The sequence below is a fragment of the Daphnia pulex genome, chromosome 7, assembly GCF_021134715.1.
Source record: "Daphnia pulex isolate KAP4 chromosome 7, ASM2113471v1".
NCBI lineage: Eukaryota > Metazoa > Arthropoda > Branchiopoda > Diplostraca > Daphniidae > Daphnia > Daphnia pulex.
The window spans coordinates 10,684,374-10,710,061 of NC_060023.1; the positions used below are offsets into that span (position 1 = coordinate 10,684,374).

The following is a 25,688-nucleotide window of genomic DNA, read 5'->3' on the forward strand; positions in this document are numbered from 1 at the left end:
TTTATTTCATTATTTTTAGATCCATTTAATAATTGTGTGGTAAGAGCTGCGGAACCCATCGAATCCCATCGAGACCCTCCCGAAAACTGAGAATACAAAGAACAAAAGAATTCCTATCGAGAAACAATGTACATGACCCCGACCAATGTTTCGAGTTAAGCTAATGGTGTAGTAGGGGTGGGAGGAGTGTTGCCTGAAGAAGACGGAAACAAATTGTGTTTGGTTAGATGATTAATCAACGAGTGAAAGGGGAGTGTGGGATGGCCCAAACTATAAAACTGGGGAAACAGGGGATAAAGGGAAAGGCAAATGAAAAGGGAAAAGAATTTGTTGGTTTAAGTAACGACAATCAACACCAGTCGGCCATGTAGGTGAAGTCTTTGAAAAGGGACTGGTCGTCATCCGAGAGGATACGCGGGTCCTTGGGTGGTGTCAGCACAGGCTTCTCCGACGTGAACTCTTCATCAAAGTTGCTCACATCCTCCATCGATCTCTGCCAAGGTGACAAGAAATCCAAACAAGAACAAGTCAGTCAACGCAATAATTCAACTACACAGCTCGGCATCACGCCATGGCCGCTGCTTAAACCAAAATCCTTTAATGCCAAATTAAGAGACGAGTCACTCACGATGGTCGGCACGAAGGGCGGCTTGAGCCGTCTAGCCAGAAGGTCCTCCCAATGAACGTGCCGGAAGAATGCCTGTTTTTTTACGTCTTCGGCGTCGTGCTCGCTGGCTCCCAGGCGGCTCTCCGGATTCTTCCGCAGCAACTGCAAATTTAAAATGGAAAATTAGAGTTTTTTTTTTCAAACAACAATTGAATGAGACATGAGCTCACCCTCCGCATGATGGCGATGGCTTCCAGCGAAAGGAATCGAGGATAGCGAACTTCGTCGTTGACGATACTGTCAAAGACTTCCTCTTCATCGTCGCCAGGGAACGGCGACTCGCCGACCAGCATCTCAAAGATGAGGACGCCCAGGCCCCACCAGTCGACGGCCCTGGTGTACGTCGGTTCCGTCAGCACCTCGGGCGCCAAGAATTCGGGCGTTCCGCAGAAGGTGCCCGTCCGGTCGCCGAATCCCATTCCTTCCTTGCACAGTCCAAAATCGGCGATTTTCACGTAGCCTTCGGTGTCCAGCAGTAAATTGTCCAACTTTAAATCTCTGCACGGCACGAAAAGGCACACACGCACGAGCGCGGGAGAAACCATCAAGAATCATTAGACCAGTCGTTTGTTGTTTGGTTGGCCGTTGGCCGGGTGACACGCATAAACCCGCCCAGTCCATCCAAAAATTTAAAATCCTCCTCCTCCGACCAGCGGAAAAGCGCGAAATTCAATTACGACCAAATGATTGATAGACACTTTACCTGTAAATGATTTTGTTCTCGTGCAAATATTGAAGGCCAAGAACGACGCAGGCGGCATAGAAGACGGCACGCGGCTCCGTGAACACGTCGGCGTGGATGTGCATCATCAAATCGCCGCCGGCTGCGTACTCCATCACGAAGCAGACGTGGGTCTGGTTGAACGAACGGGCCGTTCGTAGGTAAACCACAACGACGGCAGCGGCAGTGGCGGCAGCAACGGCGTACAATTTCAATTGCATAAAGAGAAGAGAGGGGAAGAGAAGAGGAGGATCGCCGCCATTAGTATGCAAATTGCTAGTTGTTGCAACCGATTTGTGGTTGGCTGAGTGGTTGCCGTGGTTGGCGTTGGGATCAAGTGACTTACATCGGTCTGGAAACAGGAGAAAAGATTGACGAGGAAAGGATGGCGGGTGGAATTGGCCACCTCGAAGATGCGCTTCTCGGCCAAAAGCGATTCGACCTCGTCGCGGGCGATGATGTCGCCCTTTTTCAGCGCTTTAATGGCAAAGTACTCGCCAGTGTTGCGATATTGTGCCAGAATGACCTTTCGCCATAGGAAAAGAGAAACAGAAGATTTAGTGCCTTCGCGTGTTGGTTTTACTTTTTTCTTTCTTATTTAGTCGCTTATCAAAATAAGTAAACAGCAACAACTGTTGCTCATGAAAAAGCAAAACCAACTACAAGGATATGCCCATACTTTGCCGAAATGGCCGCGCCCGAGGACGCTGATGAAGCGGAAGTTGTCCAGCGAAATGCCACCGGTGAATTGAGAGGTGCGCCGGGACTCGTAGGCGCTGTCGCGGTAGTCCATCGGCCGGCCTGGACGTCTCACCGGAGGGAAAACCTGCCACACAAAAAGAAACAAAAACAAACGACACAAATCAGTTCGAGTTTTGAATTGTTTTTTTTGTTTTTTTCAAACTTTGCCTCCACTTTTATTTTCTTCTTTCCTCCTTTTCTCGGTCACTTGGACTATGGACGTCGTTAAAAAACAACAACAGAAACAAGAAAACAAAAACCCAGTCACGCCCATTGGCATCTATAAAACAAACGGACACGGGGGGCCCGTCAACAACCCAATCGGACCATCTACGAACTTTTTCCCTCTTATTTCTCAACTTTGTTTTTCAAGGTTCGAAAAACATTAAGTCGGATGGACATAACGTCATGGACCAAAACGAAAAGCCGCCGTCGCTGGCCGACTGAAAGATCAAGCGGCTGCCATATGGACGTAAAAACTCATCCGACTCGTATCGTGTCGTATAAAAGCCATTACTTTACTTCTTCTTCTTCTATTTTTGATTATTATTATCGTTATTATTATTGGGCTAAGGGGCTGGCGGGTCAAAATGAACCCGTCCAAACGGCTGACTGGAAAATCCGTAGGTTTTCGTCGAACCAAACGAGGAAGTCTGAAGGCAAGGATTAAAATATGGTCGACCACACCAGCGCTTAGCTCTTCAGTTCAGTTGTGGGAAAGGCCATCGCAATGGCGAATAAGGGGACCTAATAAACACACCACAAATAGTACCGGGAGGGAGACGGTGGGACGGACAGAAAAAGCTACTGGCCAAATTCCGCCGACAAGCAGATCTCAAACAAGACGTAATGGGTATAAAAGGACTCAACCCTTCAACCTGTTTTTTATGACTCTACATCGGAGAAGGAGTTAAAACCCCCAGAAAAACCAAAACGAACTAAAGGAGAAGGAGAAGCTGCCACCCAAACGGAGAAATACAAGAAAAACATAACGAAGGAGAAGAAGATGAGACAAGAGATATAGGATCATCAAGGTCAAGGATGAGCTGCTCTTTCACCTTAAAATGGGCAGCGAGGAACCAACAAGACGAAGAAAACGAATGTGACTGGCTGTGCTGCGATTGTGCGTGAGTGATCGTACTACGTGTGCTAGTGCTCTGTGCCTATCTTGGGAGTGAATATGAAACAACATTTCCAGGAGAAAAAGGCCCAGATTTTGAGATATCCGTCGATTACTTTTTGTCACTGAAGGGATTTTGACTCGTTTTCATCTTTTGTTTCTTCGACACGACTCGGGATCCTTTGTCTCACTAATAAAGGACAATCTCATCTCCTCTCTTTCATTTTTCAACCTTCCAAGAACAAGAGATAAAATAGTTAACTTGGCTGCTGATGAATCCACCGTGGTAATTAAAATGTGAGCTGGTTCTTTTTTCTAAAAAAGAGTTGCGTGTTCGTCTCTTTTTTCTCCTTTTGTGACGGGGAGGAAAATGATTCGTGTTGTAAAAGAAGAAATGGATGTCGAGAAGTCAAGGTGAGGGTGAGGTTTGACGGTTGTTGTTTTCTCTGTGGTTTTGTAAGATGAAAAGGATTTTCTACTCGGAATGGAACTCGCATGACCCCGAGAAAACAAAGTTGGGAGAAGAGAATATATCCATCATGTCCTAATATGGCCAACGAAAGTGGAACCATTTCAAAGGGGGTGTTTTCCTTCTGTCTCTATTCCACTAAAAACTGTAAGAGACTTGACTGCACTAATATCTCGAATTGATGAAGGGAGTGGCCACGGAACTAGAACCGGTGGATATTTATAATCAAAACCGACCGAGGACTCTGGTAGGAGGAGGAGGACATGACCGACGGGGAATTCTATGACGGGAATCGGACCACAACCGCCCTCAGCTTCGGCTTGGCCAAGTGGAGAGGAAGAAAGTGACCGGTTGTACGAGTAAAGAGTTTACAACTTTCGCTACTGTTTTAAATTGATAACTACCGGCAAAGAAATGAAATTATGCATTTGCAACAAATTTTAGCTAAAGGTAATGAACTTTCATTTGCGAAAGTTGTGGCAAACCAAATCCGTGTTTTAGTATTTATTTAAAAAATAATTTGTTTTGCAACAACTCTCGCAACAACTATCGCTAATTAATTATGCATTTATGATAGTTGTCGCAAACCAAACGATGAGCTTCACAAAATGATCTAGATAACGATGTATGACGCCATATCGTGTCAAGAATCTCGTTTGCTGGCGACAGTTGTCGCTAATGCATACTTTCTTTAGCGATAGTCAATTTCGATTTTCAATAACGACTAAAACACGGATATGGTTTGCAAAAACTTTCGCTTTAATGAACCGCTTTTAATGACATTTGTCGCAATTGCATAATTTCTTGTAGCAAACCAATTTCTTTTCCTTTCGTTTCGAAAGAATATAAAATGTGGGTATGGTATGCGACAACTTTCACTAATGATGGTTTCAAAAAAATTGCTGCAAAGTAAATACATATAAGGTCATTCGCAAATCGAGCCGAGTTATTCGCCAACTGAGTTATTCTTAAAAACCCTAGACCGTGTACGGTTGGGCGATAGAGGAACAGCAACGGCAGCAGCGCAAATGTTTCCCCGTCCCCCGCCGTCCCCAGCAACTCGGAACCGGTTAAGTTCAAATGAGCAAAGACCCTCTACATACATACACATATACATAATAACGGCACTTAGAAATTTAAAGACAAAATCAGAAAGCAAGAGTCACCAAAAATTCATTCAAAGCGAAACAGGAAAAATCCGGATAAAGAAAGAATCAGAAACCAAATGAAATCAGCATGCCATTCAAACGTGATATGTTAACGATGACATCAACTCAACCTTGACCATTGTTCTTTTTTCGAAAAGAAACTCCTGAAATATCTCTTAGACAGAGCTATGAGGCCATAAGCTTCTTATTCCGTCTTTCATTCAAATTCGCACCGATGTAGTAGTACCAGTCTGAAAGAAAGCGTCGTCAAAGACATGGTGGAGTCCTTGACGTCTGTGGTGACTCTAACAATAGGTTGTATACAGACGTGGGCGGGTTAATCGCAGTATATGTCTACGTGTATAGCCTACGTGTGTAATACGTGACGGAATAACCCCCCGGAGCACCACCTGTGCACTAAAGAGCAGCAGCAGCAGCAGTCCAGGCAGTCAGCAGCAGCATATACAACAACTTGCATTTTATTTCAAAAAAGAAAATGCACGAAAACGCATAAAGAGGAGGCGCGCGCGCGCCTTAATAAGTGTGTGCAAAATATGGGCGGATGCCGCCCCCATCCATCTTGCGCCGAATGCTACCGACACCTATTATTTTTATTTTTTTGCCCGGCTCAAACCCAAATGAACACGTCTCTCACACACACACACAGCGTCTCTCCACCCATGTCTGAGAGTCGGTGCGACGCAGGGGACGACGACAAGCGAATCGGGCGCGATTCTGTTGCGTGTTGTAAATCAAGATGACGGGAGCGAGCGGGAAGAAAGAGCGAGCGAGCTCTACAGTTTCTTGGATCAAGGTTTCCATTCTTCTTATCAACCAACAAAAAAAATATAAGGAAATCCGCAACGAATCTTTTTGGCGTGGCTGGTTGGTGTTTCTATATTTTTAGTTGCGGTTATCTTAGCATTTTTCACGGCCATGACGGGCCAAGAATAATAAGAGAAATGGACAATGTTTGCACACTATACCTGAGTGTTGTTGCTGACTAAAGCGTTGTCGTCGCTGCTGCTGTTGTTGTTGCTGCTGGATATGGTCTGCTGTTGTTTAGACGGAAGACCGGAAGATCGTTTCGAATGGAGTCGGGACGGGACAATCTTGTCACGAGAACGAGGTTGTCCGCCTCCCGTGTCGTATTGACGGACTAGAGTCTGAACGATGGATGGAAGGGGGCACAGCAAGTCCGGGGGAAGTCCTCCGACGGTCGGCATCATCGCCGATTCCGGCGAGAGCCGCAAGCTGCTCGAGATGATCCCTCCCGTGTCGTCTTGCTCGTCTTCCTCTCCCAGTCGCTTCCGAATCTGGTGGAAGCGCTGGAGTAGTTCGTCGTTTCGCTGGATCTCTTTGGCTCTGGACCAGGCGTGTTTGTTCCGCTGGCGGAAGGCCTTCTCTCTGCGGATCGTACTCCGTTTGGCCTGCACTTTGGGGGTTCGCTGCTTCTCCTGCCCGCCGATTTTATCGAAAATCGAGCGGATGATGGACGTCGACGACGGAGGCGTCTGCAATGGCGGCGTCAGCTTGCGATTGGTTATGTCTTCAAATCCGGAATCGAATTGTTCTGAGCCTCTGGAGCTGCTCCGTGAGCTCAACGTCCCGCTGGGTGATTTATCGCCGTCCACCGGCAGTTCACCAAAGCAGTAAGTCTTCATTCCGGTGCTGTTGGCTCCCGGCGACTTGCTGCCCGGCTGCTCTTGAATACTGCCGGGCAGTTCTTCCGAAACGGGTGTCGTTGGCGCCGAAGTCTTGTTGTTGATGAGAGTCACTTCGATGCAAGTGACGTGCTTATCGGGCCGGAAACCCACCAGAGAAAGACCGGGTCTCGTTTTGTTGCTGGCTGGAGCGTTCCACGTCTTGAACGGACCATCTGGCGGGCCGCGTTGCTGCTGTTGGTTCGACCCTGGGTTCCGCAGGTGGGCCGAACTCATTGTGGCCGGGGTCAAAGTGGCAAGTTTGATGACGTACGTATGTTTGGTCGCTGGATTCTTGTCCTCTTCATCGCCAACCGGTCTGTCCGGCTGCTCTCTGCCCTTCTGCCCAGCGTAGGCCGGGTACGGCCGAGGTAGACTGTTGCTCCTGACGCCAACATTGTGATGGTGATAGTGAGCGGAGATTGGGCTGGAAGGAACGGGTCCGATGACCACACCTTGCGGGCAATTCTTCACTGGCACCGTCGTTTTCTTTTGGCCAACACCGTGAACGGCCGACGACACATTACTCACGAACGATTCCAACTGTGTTTGGCAATTATTGGCTTTGGCTTGAATCCTCTTCATTAATCCAGAGAGTCTCGTCGATGGAGCCGTCGTCGGCTGCTCAACAGCAGTTGCCCGCTTGCTGGGAGCCCTGGGCGACTGGACGGGCGTCTTTGGCGGGATTGGAGCCAGTCCGTTAGAAATCCTTTGAGGAGAACAAGACCTTTTGTTCTCCTCCTGAAACGATACCGCAATCGGCCGCATTTCGGGCTGAACTAACACCAACATGCTCTTTTCATTCAATAGTAGACAGAACAACGGAGCCGGAATCCAGTTGCTGCTTCAAGGTTGGAAAACTCACGACTTGTTCCATAACGCCATCAAATGCAGACAATTCTCCAGGTGTACATGCCGCCAACTTTTCCTTACTAAAATGCTGTCGACTTTTTTTTGTGTGTGTGCGTAGCCTTTTGATTTGAGCGCGCGTCGGTTTCACTTTCACTGGCGACAACAACAACAACAAAAAAAAAAGGCTATTCAATTCACTAAATGAAATAAAAATCCGATCTTATCCGACGTCAGAAAAAGTTTCCGAAACAATCACGAAGAATAAAAATAAAAACTAGCCAAAAAGAGATCCGACTCGGTTAGCGTCTCGTGTCTGACTGGGCAAGGGTCGACTGTCGACAGCCAACTATAAAGGCCAAAAAAGATTCCAGCTCTCTCTCTCTCTTCTATGTGTGACCCTGAAAATGATGGCTGCTATAGTGAAGCCGTGGTGGTCTGTGCTGCGCTGCCCCGGCGCCAATACGAAAATACACCGGGGCCTCTTTTGAAATCTGGTTTTATTCAAGTAATAACAGAAGCTCAATTGCAAATTGGTATGTGGGTAGGCGACACATTGGGGGAATCAATTCAAAAAAAAAAACCTATTTCTTTTTTCAAAAGTGCTGGCGACCCTCCATCCGTTTTGAAACGCAGCGCGTGTGTATTCATTTGTTAGCGTCGGGATTTTTTTCATCTTTCTGGCTCACGTACACGAACGACAGGCCGGAACGAGGGACGCGGTAGAAGAAAAAAAAGAGCTTTCTCTTTTTCAACTTGTACATGGATGCGACGCAGGGTCTTTGGGGCTAAGACCTGCTGTACCCCCATCCATCATTCATCCGAACACGTAATAGATCACCTGTTGTTGGACCGCGAGAGGGGGGGGGGAGTTGAAGACCTCCCCTTTAACCGAACGTTAAACTGGTTTTTTTCAGGCCTCGATATCGGTTAAGGCGAACGTGACGTCCATCTTCAAACAGTCTTACGGCAACAACAGTCTCCTTCATTTTGAAATGTTTTTTGTTGGTTGTTTGTTTTTCTGGACAACCTGTTACGTGATTTCGTTTTGAAGAAAAACAAAACAAAAAAAGACGATCGAGAGACACGTACAAACAAATCTAGAAAATCATGCCAAGGACAGTTTGGCAGAACAATGAATGAAAGAAACTCGAAAATTGTTATTGAGATCCGTCAAACGAACAACGCGAGAAAGGCCGTCACTTGTCGCTTGTCAACCAACATGCGTGGAATTGTAGATAGATAGAGAGAGAGAGAAAAGAGAAAGACTATATGGCTAACCGAGCGTAACCGAGGCGAGGCTATACACAAGCTCAGGCGCGTTTGATCGAGCAACCAAATAATTTAACACCGTCCCCAAACTCATCCGGAAAGGACTTGGTGGTAACCAAAAACGTAAAATGTCCGAAACGGAACCCAAATAGGGACACACAGAAAAAAACCAAAAAATTCGAGAGACAAAAAGCACAAAACGAAAGGCTCGAAAGGAGGGAGCAGCAGCTCTCACAGTTCACCAGTTGGAACAAACAAACAACAAAAATGGAGTTCCATATATGTATGGTAAAGAAAAATATATATCTCTCTCCACTCGGCCCAAAAGTCAGAAAAAAAGAAAAATTAAAATACACTCCCGGGCAGAGAACCCCCAAAACGGGGTTTCTTACATAATTTCCTAGCCGCTTTTTTTAGTTGTTATTTCCAACAACAGCGACATAAGAAAAAGGCCAAAATGCCAGTGGAAGGGGGGGGGGGAATATTTTGAACAATTCAGGTTCTTCTCCTTCTCTCCCACGCGCAGACTGGTCCGGAGACGAGTCATCCAACAATGACACTTCACGACAGCATTCCCGATCTGTCTTGTCTATAAACCTTGGCACCTTCCAAATAGGAGAGAGAGAAAAGTGAATGGTTCATCTCACAATACCGGAGATACGAATAATAAGACATTTTGGTTTGCCAATCTTCGTCCCTCTTGTTAACATGTTTGAGGAACAAAAGAGAGCATCAAGAAGAGTCTCTTCTGGGCAGCAGGGGGAACAGAACTTGACGCAGACGCGCGGGTACTCTCCCACCATTCTTTCCCTCGAAACAAACATTTTTTTTTAAATAGATGCGGGGGACCTTGAGAGCTTGAACGCACGAACCCCCTATATGGCATGACAAATACGAGCGCCACAGAGCTATACAGTGAAAGAGACTCTTTTTTTATTTTTCGTTGGTTTTTGAAGAGGAGACTAGGGACGACGAGGATGACTATACGGCGTAAGAGCTGCTGCTGCTGCTGCTGCTTCTCCTTCTTCTCCCCAGCCGTTGTGTCGAGTTATTTTCAACATCAGTCACGCCGAAACGAGCCGGTTTCCTTCTCTTCTTATAGCTCTCGCTCCAACTTCTTATTGCCCAGCTCTTCTCGCTCAACCCTTTCAGTTTTTATTTGTCTTGGAGCGCATAGAAAGAGAGAGAGAGAGAAAAAAAGAGATACAAGACCGGATTATAGTCCAGTCTGCGCCCCATCTATAGGCCGAGTCGAATAAAGACTAAAGAGAGAATGGCCATTAAAATCCAGTCTAATATGGCCATCGCTGCCATCAACGGTCCCGGGATCGCTTTTGAACATCGCTGTCTTACCTAACCTAACTAACCGTCTATCTTTGGAAGGGATTGGCTCGTAAATTAACATGAGGCGGCAACAGCCCGTTTTCGTCAGGCCGGTTCGGGCTCGGCCTCCCTAGTTGAATTCCTTTCCAGCAACACTGAGCTCACAACCCATGCTCGCCACTCTCAATGGTGTTGGTCTGAGCACCTGTTTTCGAAATCGCAACACGAAAAATGACGACAGTTGAATCTTTCCTTTGTCAAAAACTCCCCCAAAATGATGGGCTGGTCGAAAATGTGCGAATTGTTCCATAAAATAAACAACAGCTTCGAATAAGAAAGAAAAGAAACCCAGCATCGATGTGGTGTGTGTTTAACACGATTGCAGCTAGAGAAACCTCGCCCGGGGAGGATGCAGAGCACTCAACAGCCATCGCCATCACACCGTTTAATGACGACGGGCCTGCTGTGCATAGCAGTGAAATAATGCACGAATCACGACCGTGAAACGAAGTTTGACCCAGATCCAAACGGTGATGATGGAAAAAAACAAAAAAAAAAACGGGGGAATCTCATTAAAAATCGTGCATAGTAGTACACTAGAGTAGTACACCCAAACATGGGTGTACCTGCTGTTGTGTTTCAAAAGAACTTTCAACACTATATGACTTGGCATCGTAAGATTCGAGCTGATGCATTTCTCAAGTCTGAACTCTACACGGCCAGCAGCAGCCAGCCAGCAAGTACTTGATGCAACGAATGAGTTACACGCAATTTCGATGAATGGAATGTACTTAAACTAATTGGCCACCTTCATTTTCTCTTCCTGATCAAGGTTGAAAGGGTCTAGCGTTCGACCCAAGGTCGGATGTAACTACATCGCCGACTGGAGATCATAACAATCATCTTGATCGCAGACATTTGTTATACCTACACCCGCATGAAAAGGAACGAAGAAAAGAAAAGAACAAAATTGTTTTTTACAAGCGAGAGCACTTGTGGGCCGAGGAAAAGTGCACGAATACAAACGATATGGTGCTAGGGAATATGGGATATTTCATTTACGGTAGTGGGGGTCCATATTTGGGTTGGGTGCGATGCGTTTGCGCCGCATTGCATTGCATTACGCAAAAAAAAGGAATATTATAAACAATATAAAAGCGCAAAGCGAGACGAAAGCCGAAAGAGTATATGAAGGTCGAGAAAATGATAGAAATCCTCTCCTTTGGTACACCAAGATGAGGCGGCCAAAAATATTCCAACTCTCTTCACCTGACTGACGCTAATAATAATGACTAGCTGGAATTCGTTTTTTTCTTTTTCTTTCCTTTCTCCGTGCAGAGTTGATGTCATCGTATACCATATATTCACGCGAACCCAACCAAAATAAACAAACCATCCATCCATCTATCCTCAAAGGTATAAGTGAGTGTCATTCTGGTGAAAATGAAAATGAAAAAAAAACTTCCCCTTTTTGTCAATAGACAAGTGAAGAAAGATGGAAAGCCACGAATAAATGAATGGAAAAGTGGAAGAAAAAACAGGACGAATCTTTCACTTGTGTTTTGTCTTACCTTGGCGTCTTCAATCAAGAAGGATAAGATCGCGGAAACGGGTTACGGCGGGGGTTGCGACGGTTAACTGATGGGCGTTGTTGTGACCGATGGTGACAACTGAAGTGGTTCGCGACGGAGATGGAACCGCCGGCTCCTGGCGTGATAGCGGGAAAGGACTCGTTGACTACGACAGGCTATTTGGACGGTCCACAGTTCCTCCAGACGGCAGCTGAAGAGCTAAGGCTCCAGAGTCCTGGTGCTCGTTCAGATGCGACCGCTTGATGATTTGATTCAGGTTGCGAGATAAGTTCTTGCCTGCAAACAGATAATTATGAAACGCCAAAAACGATTAAATAAAGCCAAAAACTACATGTAGCAATATGACAGCTGAATTCTTTCGATTGATCGAGTGTTATCTCCCTGATCGCACAGCGTGGCCTTCGAGTGACCCATTTCAATCGCAAAAATCAACCGAGTTTAATATCTTTTGAAACTGGTTATGTTGATGAATAATAGGAATAATATAATGCCTGGATCCCGTAACTACGAAAAAAAAAAAAAAAATTTCTCTTATCTGATCGGGACATTACATCAATATTTTGACGAAAAGTGGAACTTTATGGCATTGAAATTGAGCGAGCGTGGAGAGAAATCGATCGGTCCCAGTCAACCTCAAAGGGATAGGTAAAAAGAATAAAAGACCCTGTCTAATGTTCCCTCCTGCAGATAGAATGACGAAAGCAAAAAATACGGTTATTATTCTGCACAGCTGGACGCTACGTGTCATCCCTATCGATTAAGCAGACCAGATGTTAAGTTCTTGATTATCGCTCAAGGCCCTGCTGAAACTAAAGATTTAATCCCAGTTGACGTGAATGATTTGAAACACGATGGCAAATTCGCCTTAAAATGAACTTTTATGTTTCCCACGTTTTTTAAACCCTTTTTTTTTTCCTAATGAAGACATTGTGCGTGGAATTGTGATGATGTGATTTGACATTGTGACATGACCCGCTTTCCGTTTCACTGGACGGAAAAAAAACTCCATTCGCTACGGCCTTTTAAATGCTGGTAGGGAAAGAAAGAAAATAATGAAATGAAAACGACTTTAAAAATCCCAGGGACAAGGTTAGGAGCCATTTGTGGATCGGACACGTAATTCATTCTTGCAGCGATTCAAATAATGGCGGCAGAAAACCCCAAAATGAAAAGGCCTGTCCAGCTTCGTCACGCCTCCCACTCTTCGGATACAAACGAGGAGCCAACATAAAATGGGAAGAGAATGTGAATTAAAACCGACACACACACACACACACTCGGTGGCGATCTCTCTGACCTAGTTTTCTTTTGTTTTCGTTGGAAAATCTTTTGTCTTCCAATACCGCTACCGTATTTTACAATAGCCCGTGGCGCTAAATGTCCTAGCTTAGTGAATTAACACGGACAACAACGACGGTGTAAGCGCCAAGTGGGAGGCAGAAATTGGGGGGAATCGATAAACGACACAAAAACGGCCAATAAATGTTACCTTGCTGTTTGAAAATGCGGCGCTGGCGCTGGAGTTTCGGTTTGCGCGAGATCATCGGATTGAGGAATTTGATCTCGGCAAAGAGAAGTCCCTGCGGTTCCAGCTGGAGGGCCATGCCGTGCCGGACATCGTCGATGAACTCCTCGAGGCGCAGAAATTTGACGCCGCAAAGTGAGCGCCAGTCGCGCCAGTAAATGTCGATCTCGACTTCTCGCGATTTGTCCAGGTCGATGCTGAACCGCTGGTCCCAGGCCTGTTGGGAGCACGGCCGCCAATTCGTTTGCGCCACTGTCACATTGTCCAACTTAATGACGGCCATGATCTCGTTACTCGTCTCGTCCTTGACACTGTACGACTTGGACGAACTTCTGCCCGTCACACCTGATAAAATTCCAAAAACCATAAATGAAATCAGACGACCAAAATCAAAATTTGCAAACACACAAAACAACATCAATAAAGCGATTTGCATTTAAGTTAAACCTGCTGATCGACAAGTCCTTAATTGCTGCTGACAATTTGGACCTTGACACGGAATTGAATTTGACAGATCCCGGTGGCAATTCTCAACTCAAAAAGGCAAACAAATTTCTGGTCAAACTGGATGTGATCCAGTTCAGATCACCTTCAAATGGACATTCCCTACCCCCCCTTCTCACGGTCCCGTTTAGTTATTTTGTTACAAACATTTTTAGTAATGTTTCTCAAAAGGAATTGCCGAGTAACTATAGAACTTTCGAATGAAAAAGGATATCGCTTTAAAACGAAACAAAACGACGTGCCTTTGACGAAGGATTTTGGGTCGTTGGGGGCCGAGTGAGTGGAATCTCGCCGTGAACGGCCTGGAACGTCTTCCAGCAGATCTTGACAGCCCATCAGACGAACTTCTAGCTTGCTGGTGATGGCGGCCGATTTGCCGGCCGATGAACACGACGTAGGCGGGTCGCCAGCCTGGTGCTCGAACAGCTGCATGCTGACGTAGCTGCTGTCGCCCGACGGTATCGGACTCGACGCCGTGTAAGATTCCAATTCCTTCTTCAGTTCCATAGCCTTGGCCGACTGCTGCGGCGGCAGCTCCTTGTTGCGCAGTTCCAGCGAGTGACGGATTCAGTTCAACCTTTACCAGGATAGTGAAGGTGTCGAACATCACCGTTGTCCATTAGTTATGTTATCCCGAAATATCATAATGCCAACGCAAAAAAAAGAAGAATGAGTACATTCAGAAAAAGAGAAATTTTCATTCGGAAACATTTCAGAATTAAAGTTTCAATTATCGTTTTAACACGCCAGTCATTTTCTCTTTCTTGGGAGGAATGAGTTCATAAGATAAGACCCAAAGTCCAGTCAAAGGAAATCGGCTAGGCTTTTACAAGACTTTTTTGTCGAAGAAGAATGCAATAAAAATGTTCTTTGATCTTACCTGATTGTGTTTTGTCCTAAAGATCGAAATCAGACCACCTCCACGGTGTCAGTTGCGTCCTTAAAAAAAACACGTTTTTACACGCCGCGTTTCTTGTTGAACACCGCTGCGAGTGTTGAAAGTTGGAAACGGTACGACTAGATGGCACACACACTTTCGACCGGGATAGGAGGACTTGATGAAGTACCTGAGTAAAGTTAGGGGACGTGAGATTCGGTCGCTTGGAAAGGTGATAAGACGCATTTTAAAAGGGACAACCAAGTTACTTTTCAACCCATTACTATTTTGTACGATAAGATTTCATAACATGCGGGGTCAATGGCCAAACACAACTTACCTCCTTCTTTTAGTTAACAAAACACATTAAAGGTCTGGAGTCGGATGTGATCAAGGTTGCACTGGACCGTTCTTCACCTTGGAGAGTCACGTAGGTAAACATTTTGAGCGTCTTCTGTAATTTCCTTCTTCGTTCCTGTAGTCTTCTTCTGCAGTGTTGGGAATTTTCGGCATTGCACAATAGTTTGAAGGGAATAAAACCAGGGGGAAAATCATTTTGAATAATTCATGGGTTCCATAATCGCAGACCAACGTTAAGGGCAAACACCATAAATAACACCAAGCCTTTCACCCCCAACCTTCGAAATGAAAAAATTTGAAATCACATTTAAATTACAAATCGAATGATAAAAAATGAGTAATGGTGAAAGGAAATAAGCCAATTGGCAAGCCAACTTACCGCAGCATTTCTTCTCCGTGTCCTTCTCGCTGGAAATCATCGCGAAACATCACGAACATTCAGATTTCAGTTGTGTCAATAAAGCAAAATGATTCCAAGTCATTGTTTTTATTGGTTTGCATAATTGAATTGCATCGACATAACATCATCATCATCATGTATTTATAATTTTTGTATGTTTTAAAAGGCGAAAAAAAGGAGTGTTGGGTAGAGTGGGACAGAAGAGGAGGGATCACTACAAAAATCGCATAGATAGCCGCTCGGTTATATGGACATTTCATAATGCATTCAAAGTCATCAGTCGCGTGGGAATCACGTGCGACAAAAACAATTCTCTTTCTCTCTTTTTTTTTAAATTCAATTCTTTTATTGCCTTTGCTTCTCTGTGTAATCTCTTAGCATCGCATCTTTTGATTCACCCAAACGACGTGAAGACGAGTTGTGTGGGATGAGGCGAATAACGGGGTGGTGGCATTAGGAGAAAGGAAAGGATTTGACAAAAAAAAAAAAAAAAGGCCTGAGGATCGCAATAGATTCTCATCGTCTACTCATCGCCCGAAAAAAGTGACAGAAATGGATTTATTCTTTGTTTAAATTTTCCAATCTTTTTTTGGTGTTTTTCTTTCTTAAAAATCTGTAAAAATACAAAAAGGAAAAAGGTGGTGGGAAGCCGAAGGATTATTTTTTCAACATGCTTTAACAAAGAAGCGGGAACGAAACGTTTTGAAAGAGGCTCGAGTATTGGCAGGATTTTCGCTTTACTTTTTTTATCCTTTATTTCAACAACAACAACAACAAAACCCCCCCTTCAAACGTGTGTGTCTGTGTGTGCACTGACGAGCCGAAAAACGTGAAAAATTCATCTAATTACGAAAATTTTTTAATTCTTGAAATTTTGTTTCCCCCGTGAAAAAGAGAAGACGGCGACGAAAGAGATGATAGAAAAAAAGGCACTTTTTTCAAGGAGGGAAGAAGTGATAGACAAAAGTTTGGTTGGTGAAAAAAAAAGAGGATTAATAATAAATTTTCAAGTGGCAGCGCATACAAATCTATACAGTCGGATGGATGTAAAGTATTGAATAGCGCTAACTAATGCATACTCCCATTCTTACTTAATAAAAAAGAGCAAATTTCACAAAATGGAAGGAGCAAAAGGAAGGCCGCGACAGAGGGACACAAGAGGACCGCCGGTTGATGCCTAATAACTTTTTATTAATTATTATTATTATTTTTTTTTTTTTCGTTTTTGTTTTCTTGTTTTTTTGTTTGTTTTTTTTAGATCCATTTAATAATTGTGTGGTAAGAGCTGCGGAACCCATCGAATCCCATCGAGACCCTCCCGAAAACTGAGAATACAAAAAACAAAAGAATTCCTATCGAGAAACAATGTACATGACCCCGACAAATGTTTCGAGTTAAGCTAATGGTGTAGTAGGGGTGGGAGGAGTGTTGCCTGGAGAAGACGGAAACAAATTGTGTTTGGTTAGATGATTAATCAACGAGTGAAAGGGGAGTGTGGGATGGCCCAAACTATAAAACTGGGGAGACAGGGGATAAAGGGAAAGGCAAATGAAAAGGGAAAAGAATTTGTTGGTTTAAGTAACGACAATCAACACCAGTCGGCCATGTAGGTGAAGTCTTTGAAAAGGGACTGGTCGTCATCCGAGAGGATGCGCGGGTCCTTGGGTGGTGTCAGCACAGGCTTCTCCGACGTGAACTCTTCATCAAAGTTGCTCACATCCTCCATCGATCTCTGCCAAGGTGACAAGAAATCCAAACAAGAACAAGTCAGTCAACGCAACAATTCAACTATACACAGCTCGGCATCACGCCATGGCCGCAGCCAAAACCGAAATCCTTTTACGAAAAATTAAGAGACGAGTCACTCACGATGGTCGGCACGAAGGGCGGCTTGAGCCGTCTAGCCAGAAGGTCCTCCCAGTGAACGTGCCGGAAGAATGCCTGTTTTTTGACGTCTTCGGCGTCGCGCTCGCTCGCTCCCAGGCGTCTCTCCGGATTTTTCCGCAGCAACTGCAAATTGAGAAAAGAAAAATTAGAATTTCTTCCCATAATCCAGCAACGAGATGAGAAATGAGCTCACCCTCCGCATGATGGCGATGGCTTCCAGCGAGAGGAATCGAGGATAGCGAACTTCGTCGTTGACGATACTGTCAAAGACTTCCTCTTCATCGTCGCCAGGGAACGGCGACTCGCCGACCAGCATCTCAAAAATGAGGACGCCCAGGCCCCACCAGTCGACGGCCCTGGTGTACGTCGGTTCCGTCAGCACCTCGGGCGCCAAGAATTCGGGCGTTCCGCAGAAGGTGCCCGTCCGGTCGCCGAATCCCATTCCTTCCTTGCACAGTCCGAAATCGGCGATTTTCACGTAGCCTTCGGTGTCCAGCAGTAAATTGTCCAACTTTAAATCTCTGCACGGCACGAAACGGCACACACGCACGAGCGCGGGAGAAACCATCAAGAATCATTAGACCAGTCGTTTGTTGTTTGGTTGGCCGTTGGCCGGGTGACACGCATAAACCCGCCCAGTCCATCCAAAAATTTAAAATCCTCCTCCTCCGACCAGCGGAAAAGCGCGAAATTCAATTACGACCAAATGATTGATAGACACTTTACCTGTAAATGATTTTGTTCTCGTGCAAATATTGAAGGCCAAGAACGACGCAGGCGGCATAGAAGACGGCACGCGGCTCCGTGAACACGTCGGCGTGGATGTGCATCATCAAATCGCCGCCGGCTGCGTACTCCATCACGAAGCAGACGTGGGTCTGGTTGAACGAACGGGCCGTTCGTAGGTAAACCACAACGACGGCAGCGGCAGTGGCGGCAGCAACGGCGTACAATTTCAATTGCATAAAGAGAAGAGAGGGGGGAGAGAAGAGGAGGATCGCCGCCATTAGTATGCAAATTGCTAGTTGTTGCAACCGATTTGTGGTTGGCTGAGTGGTTGCCGTGGTTGGCGTTGGGGTCAAGTGACTTACATCGGTCTGGAAACAGGAGAAAAGATTGACGAGGAAAGGATGGCGGGTGGAATTGGCCACCTCGAAGATGCGCTTCTCGGCCAAAAGCGATTCGACCTCGTCGCGGGCGATGATGTCGCCCTTTTTCAGCGCTTTAATGGCAAAGTACTCGCCAGTGTTGCGATATTGTGCCAGAATGACCTTTCGCCATGGGAAAAGAGAAACACAAGATTTAGTGCCTTCGCGTGTTGGTTTTACTCTTTTTTCTTTCTTATTTAGTCGCTTATCAAAATAAGTAAACAGCAACAACTGTTGCTCATGAAACAACAAAACCAACAACAAGGATATGCCCATACTTTGCCGAAATGGCCGCGCCCGAGGACGCTGATGAAGCGGAAGTTGTCCAGCGAAATGCCACCGGTGAATTGAGAGGTGCGCCGGGACTCGTAGGCGCTGTCGCGGTAGTCCATCGGCCGGCCTGGACGTCTCACCGGAGGGAAAACCTGCCACACAAAAAGAAACAAAAACAAAAGACACAAATCAGTTCGAGTTTTGAATATTTTTTTTCAAACTTTGCCTCCACTTTTATTTTCTTCTTTCCTCCTTTTCTCGGTCACTTGGACTATGGACGTCGTTAAAAAAACAACAACAGAAACAAGAAAATAAAAACCCAGTCACGCCCATTGGCATCTATAAAACAAACGGACACGGGGGGCCCGTCAACAACCCAATCGGACCATCTACGAACTTTTTCCCTCTTATTTCTCAACTTTGTTTTTCAAGGTTCGAAAAACATTAAGTCGGATGGACATAACGTCATGGACAAAACACGAAAAGCCGCCGTCGCTGGCCGACTGAAAGATCAAGCGGCTGCCATATGGACGTAAAAACTCATCCGACTCGTATCGTGTCGTATAAAAGCCATTACTTTACTTCTTCTTCTTCTATTTTTGATTATTATTATCGTTATTATTATTGGGCTAAGGGGCTGGCAGGTCAAAATCTACCCATCTACACTGCTGACTGGTAAATCCGTAGGTTTTCGTCGAACCAAACGAGGAAGTCTGAAGGCAAAGGGTTAAAATATGGTCGACCACACCAGCGCTTAGCTCTTCAGTTCAGTTGTGGGAAAGGCCATCGCAATGGCGAATAAGGGGACCTAATAAACACACCACAAACAGTACCGGGAGGGGGACGGTGGGACGGACAGAAAAAGCTACTGGCCAAATTCCGCCGACAAGCAGATCTCAAACAAGACGTAATGGGTATAAAAGGACTCAACCCTTCAACCTGTTTTTTATGACTCTACATCGGAGAAGGAGTTAAAACCCCCAGAAAAACCAAAACGAACTAAAGGAGAAGGAGAAGCTGCCACCCAAACGGAGAAATACAAGAAAAACATAACGAAGGAGAAGAAGATGAGACAAGAGATATAGGATCATCAAGGTCAAGGATGAGCTGCTCTTTCACCTTAAAATGGGCAGCGAGGAACCAACAAGAAGAAAACGAATGTGACTGGCTGTGCTGCGATTGTGCGTGAGTGATCGTACTACGTGTGCTAGTGCTCTGTGCCTATCTTGGGAGTGAATATGAAACAACATTTCCAGGAGAAAAAGGCCCAGATTTTGAGATCTCCGTCGATTACTTTTTGTCACTGAAGGGATTTTGACTCGTTTTCATCTTTTGTTTCTTCGACACGACTCGGGATCCTTTGTCTCACTAATAAAGGACAATCTCATCTCCTTTCTTTCATTTTTCAAAGTGGAGTTCTTCCAAGAACAAGAGATAAAATAGTTAACTTGGCTGCTGATGAATCCACTGTGGTAATTAAAATGTGAGCTGGTTCTTTTTTATAAAAAAGAGTTGCGTGTTCGTCTCTTTTTTCTCCTTTTGTGACGGGGAGGAAAATGATTCGTGTTGTAAAAGAAAAAAATGGATGTCGAGAAGTCAAGGTGAGGGTGAGGTTTGACGGTTGTTGTTTTCTCTGTGGTTTTGTAAGATGAAAAGGATTTCTACTCGGAATGGAACTCGGCACTCGAATGACCCCGAGAAAAACAATGTCGGGAGAAGAGAATATATCCATCATGTCCTAATATGGCCAACGAAAGTGGAACCATTTCAAAGGGGGTGTTTTCCTTCTGTCTCTATTCCACTAAAAACTGTAAGAGACTTGACTGCACTAATATCTCGAATTGATGAAGGGAGGGGCCACGGATCTACAACTGGATGATATTCACAATTAAAAACGACCGAGGACTCTGGTAGGAGGAGGAGGAGGAGGAGGAGGACACGAGGATAAAAGTATACCTCATCATCGGGGAATTCGATGACGGGAATCGGACCACCGCCGCCCTCAGCTTCGGCTTGGCCAGGCGGAGAGGAAGAAAGTGACCGGTTGTACGAGCGACGCTGTTGTTGGAGCTGGTGAAGTTGGAGTTGTTGCGGATGCAATGGATGGTTCGTACCCCCGTTATTGCCGGGAGAAGAAGGAGACGGGAGTAGTGAAGACGGTGTAGAGACCGTGTACGGTTGGGCGATAGAGGTGCCCGGAGTCGTGGCCGCCACCGCAGTCGCCGAATTCAACGACAACGGCAGAGGGGAAGGAAGAGCGGCACAAGTGTCTCCGCCACCGTCCGCCACCAACGCCGAACCGGTCGAGGAACCGGTTAGGCTCAAGTGAGCAAAGGCCCTCTACATACGTACACAGATGCATCATAACGGAATATAAAAAATACAAAATAAATAAGAAACAGAAAACAAAAGTCACCAAAAATTCATTCAAAGTGAAACAGGAAAAATCCGGATTTAAAGGATTTAAAAAAAAAAGAAACCAAACGAAATCAGCATGCCATTCAGACGCGATATGTTAACGATGACATCAACTCAACCTTGACTAATGTTTCTTTTCAAAAAGAAAACTCCTAAACTATATCTGCAGAGCAAACAGGAACTCGCCAAGCTACTAGTTCAAATTCTAACCGCATGAATACTGTTTCTATACAAGGGTTAGTTAGTCAATATAATCGCATTCTCTATTTAAGGACAAGGTGGTTAATAATAGTTTTCTGCCTAAATGGGTGGAGAAGAATCGTTCCCCGCTTTTATCCCCCCTGCCATTTATCCTATTTCGGTAAATAGACAACGAAGGAACAATAATTTACTCTTTTGCAGCGCTTAAGAAGAAACATGTTACTCATAATCTAAAATGCGGAAGTGAAGCCGTATTTGGTGAAGGGTTTCATAGGCAATTTCGGAGGAGACAAAGCCTTTTCTAATTCGACAAATACATTCCGAATTAAGTTTGTCCAGTAAAATGTTTCGCAACAAATGTTTGAAAAGAAGACTTTAGAAACCACCAGTATTATGAATTTCATTTAACATTATTTGGTTTCATTACAGATTGTTCAAAGGAAATAAAGGGAATCTATCTGGATACGGGTGAGTTGATCTGGTCTATGTGATGGTCACTCATGAGTTACGAAATATCCCATAGGACAAAATATGTGTTCCATAGTAAAACAATGCGGACGCATAGATTAGATCGAAGCACCTCGATTTCAGAAATCTCGCTACCATTAAACTACCGTTAGTTTACTGAACATTTCTTGCCATCAAGGAATTTATTTGGGGCATGATGCGATTTAAAAAAAATTGAATTTGATAAACTTTCCAATTGGCAAGTCTAAGAATAAATTGAAATCATTTGTGTAAATCATTTCTTTTGCTAATTTCCAGCTGACGTAAACATAAAAGAAGAATCAAATGAAATTAAATTGGATAAACATCCGCAACATAATCTTTTCCACATAAGCTACAAATGGGACCCCAAATATTTACTGTTTGCTAAACAAATCAACCGACTAGCCGAAAGCCGAAAAAGTACTATGAAGGTCGGGGAAAAAATGATAAAATTCCTCTTCTTTGGTACACAAGATGTGGCGGCCACATTCTCTTGACTTGACTGACGTTAATAATAATGACTAGCTAGAATTTCTTTTTTCCTTTAACCGTGCCGAGTTGATGTCATCGTCTACCATATTCACGCAAATTCAACCGAAACTAATAAATAAAATAAACAAACAAACCATCCATCCATCCACCCCCAAAGGTAAGTGAGTGTCATGCTGGTGAAAAATAAATAACTTCCCCTTTTTGTCAATAAACAAGTGAAGAAAGATGGAAATCCAGGAATAAATGAATGTGAAAGTGGAAGGAAAGAAAGAAACAAAACAAAACAAATCTTCTTCTTGTCTTTTTCCTTACCTTGGAGTCTTCGATCGGGTCGGATGGAGTAGTGCTGTGGTGATAAGATCGCGGAACGGGTTGCGGCGGCGGTCCCGACGGCTGGCCGACAGGCGTCGTGTGTCCGATGGTGACGACGGACGTGGTTCGCGGCGGAGGTGGAGGCGCCGGCTTCTTACCTGATGGCGGAAACTGAATGGGGACGATGGTCGACGTCAGAGCAGTCGGAGTGACGGGCGACGTGACAACGTTGCCGCTGCCACCGCCACCCGCAGCGAGAGCCATCGGAACGACCGGTGACGACAAACTGAGACTCAACGGGCGGGCCATCGACGTCCCGGCCATTCCGCTCGACAGTGCCGGATGGACATTGGGATGATGGGAGTGAGGCGGATGAGGATGATGATAATGCTGCGGTTTCTCGCTCGTCGTCTGCTCCAATTGTTTGTGGCTGTTGTTCTCCTGTGGAGACGAAGCGTGCGGCGAATCGACGGCCGCTGGATGTGATTCCGGCTGCTGAGGCGGAGGGCTGGAATTGCTGCTCGTCGAAGGCGGTGGCAGAGAAACGGACGCCGGCGACGTGACCAAATTGAGCGGCAGCGGACGTGTCGACGACAAGCTACTGGGACGGACCACCGACCCTCCGGACGACAAAGAGCTCGTGTTCGAGTGCTGGTGCTCGTTGGGTTGCGATCGCTTGATGATCCGTGCCCATGTCGCCACGTTAATGTTCATCTGATTGTAGCGAGGTAAGTTCTTGCCTGCAAACGGACAATTATCATAAGACAAAAACGATAAGAATTCCGAAAATCTTGACTGGTTATATCTTTCTATTGATGCGTGTCCATCAACCTAACAAATAATATTGCCCGGCCTTCGAGTGACCTATTTCAATACCCAGAATCGAAATTCAAGTGCATTGAAATTCTTTGCAAACTGGTTATCGAAAGGAACTACATAGTATAATTAGATTTCATTCGAGAAAAACAAACAATTTCCCTGGACGTATTAGGACATTAAAACAATGTTAAGACGAAAAGTGGAACTTTATGGCATTGAAATTGAGCGAGTGTGGAGAAAAATCGATCGGTCCCAGTTGGACTCTTGGAATAGGCAAAACAAACACTGTTTAACGTTCCCTCCTGTCGACAGAATGACGATAGCAAATAAATACGGCGAATGTCCTGCACAGCTGGACGCTATGTATCATCCCTACAGATAAGGAAGATCGAATGCATAGTTCGTGATTATCGCTCAAGGCCCTGCTGAAACTAAAGATTCAATCCCAGTTGACGTGAATGATTTAAAACGTGGTGTCAAATTCGCCTCAAAATGAACTACTAAGTTTCCCACGTTTTTTAAACCCTTTTTTTTTCCCTAATGAAGACATTGTGTGTGGAATATTTGTGACATGACCCGCTTTCCGTTTCACTGGACGGAAAAAAACTCCATTCGACATTCGCTACGGCCTTTTAAATGCTGGTAGGGAAAGAAAGAAAATAATGAAATGAAAACGACTTTAAAAATCCCAGGGACAAGGTTAGGAGCCATTTGTGGATCGGACACGTAATTCATTCTTGCAGCGATTCAAATAATGGCGGCAGAAAACCCCAAAATGAAAAGGCCTGTCCAGCTTCGTCACGCCTCCCACTCTTCGGATACAAACGAGGAGCCAACATAAAATGGGAAGAGAATGTGAATTAAAACAGACACACACACACACACACTCGGTGGCGATCTCTCTGACCTAGTTTTCTTTTGTTTTCGTTGGAAAATCTTTTGTCTTCCAATACCGCTACCGTATTTTACAATAGCCCGTGGCGCTAAATGTCCTAGCTTAGTGAATTAACACGGACAACAACGACGGTGTAAGCGCCAAGTGGGAGGCAGAAATTGGGGGGAATCGATTAACGACACAAAAACGGCCAATAAATGTTACCTTGCTGTTTGAAAATGCGGCGCTGGCGCTGGAGTTTCGGTTTGCGCGAGATCATCGGATTGAGGAATTTGATCTCGGCAAAGAGAAGTCCCTGCGGTTCCAGCTGGAGGGCCATGCCGTGCCGGACATCGTCGATGAACTCCTCGAGGCGCAGAAATTTGACGCCGCAAAGTGAGCGCCAGTCGCGCCAGTAAATGTCGATCTCGACTTCTCGCGATTTGTCCAGGTCGATGCTGAACCGCTGGTCCCAGGCCTGTTGGGAGCACGGCCGCCAATTCGTTTGCGCCACTGTCACATTGTCCAACTTGATGACGGCCATGATCTCGTTACTCGTCTCGTCCTTGACACTGTACGACTTGGACGAACTTCTGCCCGTCACACCTAATAAAATTCCAAAAACCATAAATGAAATCAGACGACCAAAATCAAAATTTGCAAACACACAAAACAACATCAATAAAGCGATTTGCATCCAAGTTAAACCTGCTGATCGACAAGTCCTTAATTGCTCCTGACAATTTGGACCTTGACACGGAATTGAATTTGACAGATCCCGGTGGCAATTCTCAACTCAAAAAGGCAAACAAATTTCTGGTCAAACTGGATATGATCCAGTTCAGATCACCTTCAAATGGACATTCCCTACCCCCCTTCTCACGGTCCCGTTTAGTTATTTTGTTACAAACATTTTTAGTAATGTTTCTCAAAAGGAATTGCCGAGTAACTAGAAAGAAAATTCGAACGAGAGCGAATAGCCGCTCGTTTTAACACGAAACAAAACGACGTGCCTTTGACGAAGGATTTCAGGTCATTGGGGGCCGAGTGAGTGGAATCTCGCCGTGATCGGCCTGGAACGTCCTCCAGCAGATCTTGACAGCCCATCAGACGGACTTCTAGCTTGCCGGTGATGGCGGCCGATTTGCCCAGCAAATGAGAAGAAGATGAACACGACGTCGGCGTGTCGCCAGCTTGTCCGCCTCCCTGGTGCTTGAACGGCTGCAGGCTGACGTAGCTGCTACCGCCCGACGGTGTCGGACTCGACGCCGTGTAAGATTCCAATTCCTTCTTCAGTTCCATAGCCTTGGCCGACTGCTGCGGCGGCAGCTCCTTGTTGCGCAGTTCCAGCGAGTGACGGATCAAGTCCAACCGTTGGCTCGACTCGGATAAACTGGCCTGCGCCTGTACAAAGACATTTTCAAAGACAGAAAAGTTGAATGAGCATTCCACGTCACTAAAGTCAAAAAGATGAAGTTCAAATTATTTCGTAATAACCCGGAGA

The 25,688-nt window shown here is 45.3% G+C and overlaps 3 protein-coding genes across 10 annotated transcripts in view; all 3 read right to left on the reverse strand.

Moving 5' to 3' along the window:
* Positions 1-12: 12 nt before the first annotated feature.
* LOC124198862 (serine/threonine-protein kinase N2-like) lies at positions 13-7,375 on the reverse strand. Its single transcript, XM_046594926.1, has 7 exons — positions 5,853-7,375; positions 2,068-2,214; positions 1,735-1,914; positions 1,371-1,522; positions 838-1,165; positions 629-769; positions 13-493 (listed from the first exon to the last, which is right to left on the reverse strand). The coding sequence occupies exons 1-7, from the start codon at positions 7,359-7,361 to the stop codon at positions 350-352; spliced, it is 2,601 nt and encodes an 866-aa protein (XP_046450882.1). The 5' UTR covers positions 7,362-7,375; the 3' UTR covers positions 13-349.
* LOC124198874 (serine/threonine-protein kinase N-like) lies at positions 7,354-15,016 on the reverse strand. The gene is made up of 6 exons (XM_046594940.1): positions 14,852-15,016; positions 14,515-14,701; positions 13,877-14,211; positions 13,095-13,475; positions 11,585-11,881; positions 7,354-7,574 (listed from the first exon to the last, which is right to left on the reverse strand). The coding sequence occupies exons 3-5, from the start codon at positions 14,139-14,141 to the stop codon at positions 11,751-11,753; spliced, it is 777 nt and encodes a 258-aa protein (XP_046450896.1). The 5' UTR covers positions 14,142-14,211; positions 14,515-14,701; positions 14,852-15,016; the 3' UTR covers positions 7,354-7,574; positions 11,585-11,750.
* A 578-nt stretch (positions 15,017-15,594) lies between these two features.
* The window catches only part of LOC124198860 (serine/threonine-protein kinase N2-like), a 29,395-nt gene continuing 19,301 nt past the window's right edge, over positions 15,595-25,688 (reverse strand). For 4 of the 8 annotated variants that reach the window (XM_046594920.1, XM_046594916.1, XM_046594917.1 and 1 more), the window contains exons 7-16: positions 25,198-25,588; positions 24,410-24,790; positions 22,492-23,231; positions 20,536-20,919; positions 18,585-18,731; positions 18,250-18,429; positions 17,885-18,036; positions 17,352-17,679; positions 17,141-17,281; positions 15,595-17,003 (exon numbers count right to left, since the gene is read on the reverse strand). In XM_046594920.1, the coding sequence (XP_046450876.1) occupies positions 16,860-17,003; positions 17,141-17,281; positions 17,352-17,679; positions 17,885-18,036; positions 18,250-18,429; positions 18,585-18,731; positions 20,536-20,919; positions 22,492-23,231; positions 24,410-24,790; positions 25,198-25,588 (2,988 nt within the window). In that variant the 3' untranslated portion in view covers positions 15,595-16,859. The remainder of the gene's footprint in view (positions 17,004-17,140; positions 17,282-17,351; positions 17,680-17,884; positions 18,037-18,249; positions 18,430-18,584; positions 18,732-20,535; positions 20,920-22,491; positions 23,232-24,409; positions 24,791-25,197; positions 25,589-25,688) is intronic. The other 4 variants (XM_046594924.1, XM_046594921.1, XM_046594923.1 and 1 more) reach the window with 1 other exon arrangement.

What these genes read in the sequence shown, in the direction of transcription:
- LOC124198874 (XM_046594940.1), bottom strand. Translation starts at nt 14,141, where the DNA reads ATGGAACTGAAGAAGGAATTGGAATCTTACACGGCGTCGAGTCCGATA. An exon ending in CCCAAAATCCTTCGTCAAAG is followed by an intron (nt 13,476 to 13,876) that starts GCACGTCGTTTT and finishes GAATTTTATCAG; the next exon opens with GTGTGACGGGCAGAAGTTCG. An exon ending in CCGCATTTTCAAACAGCAAG is followed by an intron (nt 11,882 to 13,094) that starts GTAACATTTATT and finishes ATCTGTTTGCAG; the next exon opens with GCAAGAACTTATCTCGCAAC.
- LOC124198862 (XM_046594926.1), bottom strand. Translation starts at nt 7,361, where the DNA reads ATGTTGGTGTTAGTTCAGCCCGAAATGCGGCCGATTGCGGTATCGTTT. An exon ending in TCTCCTGTTTCCAGACCGAT is followed by an intron (nt 1,523 to 1,734) that starts GTAAGTCACTTG and finishes TCGTTCAACCAG; the next exon opens with ACCCACGTCTGCTTCGTGAT. An exon ending in GAGAACAAAATCATTTACAG is followed by an intron (nt 1,166 to 1,370) that starts GTAAAGTGTCTA and finishes CGTGCCGTGCAG; the next exon opens with AGATTTAAAGTTGGACAATT.